Below are 6,283 nucleotides of genomic sequence, written 5' to 3'. Positions count from 1 at the left end.
GGGATTATGCTTATGGGATTTGGATAAGGGGTCTTGTGCAGGGTGGCAGGTTGGATGAGGCCTTAGAGTTTTTAAGACAGAAGAAGGAAGATGAAGGGTACAGCATAGTTTGCTGTTTTAGGGAGTTTTTTTATTTTTGTTTAAGGGTAAAATTGTTCACAAAATATTGTTCATGGACAAAAGGACGATTTTTTAACGTTTTGTAATGTTGGGGATGATTTTAATAAGAAAAAAAGGTTAGGGACGAAAAAAAATACTTAACCCATTTTTATGGTAACGAGATCGGACTTTTAGAGTAGCAGAGGTGGTATTTGTCGACCTTTAATGGTGACAGGATTGGACTTCTATAGTAGCAGGAGTGGTACTTGCAAAGACACTCCGACGCTCAAAACAAAATGAATCTGAGAGATATAAGTGAGAGTTAAAAATGTGTAATGTACCTGACTCCTTATATAATTTGTGTATATTATCTTATCTTATTTTGTTTGCTAAGATAAAAGAAGTATTTGAATTTGAATATTGGTTGAGAATTTGTGGTCAGCTGACCGATTTGAATCGTAATGATAGTCTGGACCCGAGTAATTGAGTCAGTACTGCTTCGACGAAAGAACCAGGTGTCGAGTCCGAAATACATTATAATTTACAAATACATTTATAATTAGATATGCACAAATGATAAAAGTTAAATTACTTGATTAATCATTATAATTTTTTTCAGTTGAATGGCTTGGCTGAATGAATGACTAAAATATTGGTTGAAAGAATTAGGTACTTATTGTCACAGTCTGGATTGGCAAAATCTTTTGGGATGAAGCTTTGAGCACTGTTGCTCATGTCTTAAACCAGACACCATGTATTCTTTTATAATTGAAGTGCCAGAAAAGATATGTTCAGGTAAAGATGTTTCTTATGATCATTTAAAAGTCTTTGGATACAAAGCGTTTGTTCATATTCCTATATATGAGAGATCCAAGATGGATGTAAAGACTAAGCAGTGTATTTTTATTGGCTATGACATGGATGAGTTTGGTTACAGATCTTATGATCCTGTTAACAAGAAGGTGATTCGAAGTAGAGATGTTGTCTTTGTTGAAGACCAAATATTGAAAGATATTGATAATACAGAGAAGTCAATGGTTCAGCCTAGTGATGATTTTTCTAATTTGAATATTAATTTCTCTATGCCTATGGTGGAAGATGGTAGAGTTGAAACTCATAATAATGAGCATGATACAGGTGTAGGTAAAGATGGAACAGTTGATCCGACGCTTGATGAAGTTGGTGATAATGATCATGATGAACAACCAGCTTTAGAAATTTCTGCAAATGCACTCAGAATGTCTACAAGAGAAAGAAATCCGTCGTTAAGATATTCTCCACATGAGTATATTTTGTTAACTAATAGGGGAGAACCTGAATGTTACAGAGAACCTGTTAAAGATGGAAGTAAAGCTCAATGGCTTGAAACTATGCAAGAAGAAATAAAGTGTAAACCCCGGTTAAATTAGTAGATAATTAGTTAATAAATTAGTTTTTAATAAGGAGGATTAGAAATGTGAATATTATATCAAATTAGGATAGAGCTCATTGAAACGAGAATTTTGACACCAATTTCGAAGAAAACGGTTCAAGATTGGACCGAACGGGCCGAACCGGTTGAACCGGACCCAAACCGGGCCCGTGGGCCCAACCGGACCAGCAATTAAAAAGAGAGCCACGGGCTCTTCCTTCTCCCCACTTTCATAACGACGCAGGAAGCTTTCCAGGGGAGGAAAGGAGAGAAACCATACGTTGACGGTAAAATTAATTTGCCGTAACTTCTCCGTCCGAGCTCCGATCGCTGCACCGTTTGTGGCCACGCGTTCACCGCGTCGAGCTCTACGTTTCTACCAGAACAATTTCATAGGTAACTTGCTATTTCACTTCAGCCTTTCATTTCCCCCAATTTTCAGGCTAGATGACCATAGGATAAGTTGGAATGCAGGTGTATGTTTAATATTTAGTAATTTGTCGATGAATATAATTGGTTGAAGTTTATTGGATAATTAGTTATTAATTTTGGATAGTGAATGTTATTGTTGATGAACATGGTTGGTTTGGTGCTTGTTGATTAATTAATGATTCGGTGAATTATTGATTTGAGGTATAATTATTGTGGAGGTTGTTGTGATAATGAGGTATTTTATGTTAAAAGCCTAGGATTTGTGAATTACGATTCTTAGTTGAATTTTGGTTGTTGGATTTGAATATTGTATGAGTTTAATTGTTGATCTGAGGTAGATTTTTTTTGGAGATTGCTATGATAATGAGGAAGAGAATGTTGAATTAAAAAGAATACAGGTTTGGACCCGAACAGGGTGGCAAAGTTCGAGTTTTAGAGGAGATGCTGCCGAAATTTTATAAAAATTAGAGATTAGAGATTTCGTTTATATGATTATTTAAAAAGATTTAGATTCAAAGGTTATATGGTTTGATTTAGAGTTATTAAGAAAATGAGCATGTTTTAAGTTTGATTCATTTAGAAAAGAATGAATTATGTTTTGAATTGGAACTATTGATGGACGGAATGGGAGGTGTGATAATGAAGGATAAGGATTGTATATGATTGATGTATGATGATGAATGAAATGCAATTGAGAATGATGTTGATGTTGATGAATTATAATTGAATTATTTATATGACTTATGAATTTGAATAATCTGAGATACGAGATTCCCTGGATTAAGTGCCGTGGCTTGCCACCGCGTGTACCAGGTTGAAAACTCGATACTCTGTTGACCCTACGACGTAAGTGTGTGACCGGGCACTATATAAATTCCCGGGAATGTTACCCCCATTGAGTATTATTGATTATTTGAGAAAAAATTATGCATAGACTCTTGGAGATGCACGTCGGGGGACAGTCTAAGTACAATTCAGACTTGTCGGGTTGGCTGGATAACCGACAGATTTGGCACTCTATTCCTACTTTTGTTATCTTATGTTTGATAGTTATGGTTTTCTTAGCACGTAAGTTAACTCGTTCCTTGAGCGTTGCGCTTTTATTTCGCGATTTTTGTTTCCTCTATTCTTCAAGGCTCCTAGCATATTATAAATATTCTGCTATTATATGTACTCATTTTATTTTAGAGGTCGTAATACCACACCACCTCTGTTTTACGACTTAAGCGTAAAATTTAGTGTGGCAGGGTGTTACATTATGGTATCAGAGCAGTTCGTTCCTATTGAGCCTGAAAGACGGACTGATTGTACTTTTGTGCACTCTCTGTATATGTGTGTATGTGCTATTAGGATATCTGATTGATATATATGGCATAAACGTTTGTGAGCATGCATTTGGAACTTAAAGCATTAGACCTGCGATATTGAGACTGATCAACTTAATATCACTTGTTTGGTGTGTTTAGGGACCAGATGTCGACTCGCGGACGCGGTCGCAGGCGAGGTAGAGGTAGGACAGGCACCGTTGCTCCTGCTTCCATAGGGACTGATCCAGTAGACTTTATGGCTGCCCTGGAGAATATGACTGCAGCTATGCAGGCAACAGCCGAGGCACTGGGTAATCAGATAAATCAGGGTAATCATGGGAATAATCATGATGAGGATGGTCCTATGACACTTGCCACATTTCTGAAAGTTCGCCCTCCGACTTTTAGGGGAACCTCAAATCCCACTGATGCAGATAACTGGATTTAGGCTATGGAAAGGGCGTTGCAGGCCCAACAGGTTCCTGAAGAGCAATGGGTTGAATTTGGAACTTATCAGCTGCAAGGTAAAGCTTAGTATTGGTGGCAGGGAACACGACGTATTATGCAGCCTGATGGTGCTGTAATTCCTTGGGAGGTTTTTCGAACAGAATTCTATAAGAAATACTTTCCTAATTCAGCCAGAAATGCCAAGGAACTTGATTTAATGCAGTTAAAGCAGGGACAGATGACTGTTGCTGAGTATACCAGCAAATTTGAGGAGTTATGTCGCTTTTCTCGTATCTGTCAAGGTGCGCCTGAAGATTTTGCTGAATGGAAGTGTATTAAATATGAGGGAGGTCTTCGGAGCGATATTCTGAGCTTCGTTGCCCCAATGGAGATCAGGGTGTTTTCTGAATTGGTGAATAAGAGTAGGGTGGCTGAGGATTGTTGAGGAAGGCGGCAGCAGAGAAAAGAAGTTTGAGGATGCCTTTTCAGAGGCCTTCAGGGAGGAACTTTGCTCCGAGAGGTAGAAATTTCAAGCGTGGAGGCTTTGTTCCGCAGCAGACTCAGGGTCAAGGTAATTACAGAAGGCCGAATACCAATGGTAGTCAAGGAAAAAGGTTTGGGAAGCAGCCACAGCAAGATATGAATTGTCAGAAGTGCGGAAGGTATCACCCTGGAGTTCCGTGCAGATTCGGACTTGGAGTATGCTATTCTTGTGGACAGCCTGGACATATGGCCACTAATTGCCCGGAGAAGAAGAAGTATGAGACTGGTAGGGTGCAGCAGCCAGGAGAGTATACACCACTTCTATCAGAGGTGTTGAGGGATCTGAGACACTGATTAGAGGTAATTGTGAAATGGCTGGTAAAATCTTAAATGCTTTATTTGATTCAGGAGCGTCTCATTCATTTATTGCATTTGAAAAGGCCCATGAGTTAGGATTGAGAATGGTGGTTTTAGGTTACGATTTGAAATTATATAACGCTACTCATGAAGCTATGGTGACTAGGATAGGATGTCCACAAGTTCCCTTTCGAGTACAACAGCGTAAATTTGTGCATGATTTGATTTGTTTGCCTATGACTGGTCTTGATCTCATCTTGGGGTTGGATTAGTTATCCAAGAATCATGTTTTGCTTGATTGTTCTGAGAAGTCAGTACAGTTTATGCCGGAAGGGTCAGGAGCATCGGTTGTGGTGAATAGTCACTATTTGAATTCTATGATAGTAAACTGTTTTGGAACTGAATGTCAGGGTATTATGTTATTAACTGCGGGAGTATCAGGTGATGATCAGAGTTTAGAGCGGATTCCGATTGTATGTGAATTTCCAGATGTGTTTCCGGATGATATTAATGAATTCCCACCTAACCGAGAGGTTGAATTTGCAATTGAGTTGGTACCTGGATCCGGTCCAATTTCAATTACTCCTTATAGGATGTCGCCTTTAGAAATGGTTGAACTGAAGGCTCAGCTGGAAGATCTGTTGGGTAAGTATTTTATCCGACCAAGTGTTTCTCCGTGGGGAGCGCCAGTGTTACTGGTAAAGAAGAAGGATGGGAGTATGCGGCTGTGTGTCGATTATCGGTAATTGAATAAGATCACTGTGAAGAATAAATATCCGTTGCCTAGAATCGATGATCTAATGGATCAGTTACAGGGTGCCGGTGTGTTTTCTAAGATTGACCTGCGATCAGGGTATCATCAGATAAGGGTTAGAGATGAGGATATTCCGAAAACTGATTTCAGGACACGTTATGGTCATTGAGTATACAGTGATGTCTTTTGGGTTAACTAATGCTCCGGCAGTATTTATGGATTATATGAATAGGATTTTTCGACCGTATCTGGACAAGTTTGTTATTGTCTTCATTGATGACATTCTTGTTTATTCTAAGACTGAAGAGGAGCATGCTGATCACTTGCGAACTGTGCTACAAATTCTGAGAGATAGGAAGTTATATGCTAAGTTATCTAAATGTGAGTTCTGGAAGAGTGAAGTGAAGTTTCTCGGCCACGTGGTGAGTAAGCAGGGGATAGCTGTGGATCCTGCTAAGGTAGAAGCAGTGATGAATTGGGAGCGACCAACTTCAGTGACAGAGATCAGGAGTTTCCTAGGTTTGGCGGGGTATTGTCGTAGATTCATTAAGGGATTTTCACAGCTCGCCTTACCTTTAACTAAATTGACTAGGAAGGATACGCCTTTTATCTGGACTCCGGAATGTGAAGAGAGTTTCCAGGCATTGAAGCACAGGTTGACTACTGCACCTGTATTGGTATTACCTTAACCAAGTGAACCGTTTGAAGTGTATTGTGATGCATCACTAAAGGGTCTAGGGTGCGTTCTGATACAGCACCAGAATGTTGTAGCATACGCCTCACGGCAGTTAAGGCCGCATGAGATGAACTACCCGACACATGATTTAGAACTTGCTGCTGTTGTGTTTGCTTTAAAGATTTGGAGGCACTATCTCTATGGTGTTAAGTTTCATGTTTTCTCAGACCATAAGAGTTTGAAGTATCTTTTTGAGCAGAAAGAATTGAATATGCGTCAGAAGAGATGGATGGAGCTTCTGAAAGATTATGATTTTG

The 6,283-nt window shown here is 39.2% G+C and overlaps 1 protein-coding gene across 1 annotated transcript; it reads left to right on the top strand.

The window, feature by feature from the left end:
• Positions 5,305-6,045, top strand: LOC110268712 (uncharacterized mitochondrial protein AtMg00860-like). Its single transcript, XM_021115449.1, has one exon. It carries the CDS (start codon positions 5,413-5,415, stop codon positions 5,977-5,979), a length of 567 nt encoding a protein of 188 aa, XP_020971108.1. The 5' UTR covers positions 5,305-5,412; the 3' UTR covers positions 5,980-6,045.

Source organism: Arachis ipaensis, chromosome B02 (genome assembly GCF_000816755.2).
Source record: "Arachis ipaensis cultivar K30076 chromosome B02, Araip1.1, whole genome shotgun sequence".
Taxonomy (NCBI): Eukaryota; Viridiplantae; Streptophyta; class Magnoliopsida; order Fabales; family Fabaceae; genus Arachis; species Arachis ipaensis.
This window is presented reverse-complemented; position numbering and strand designations above follow the sequence as displayed.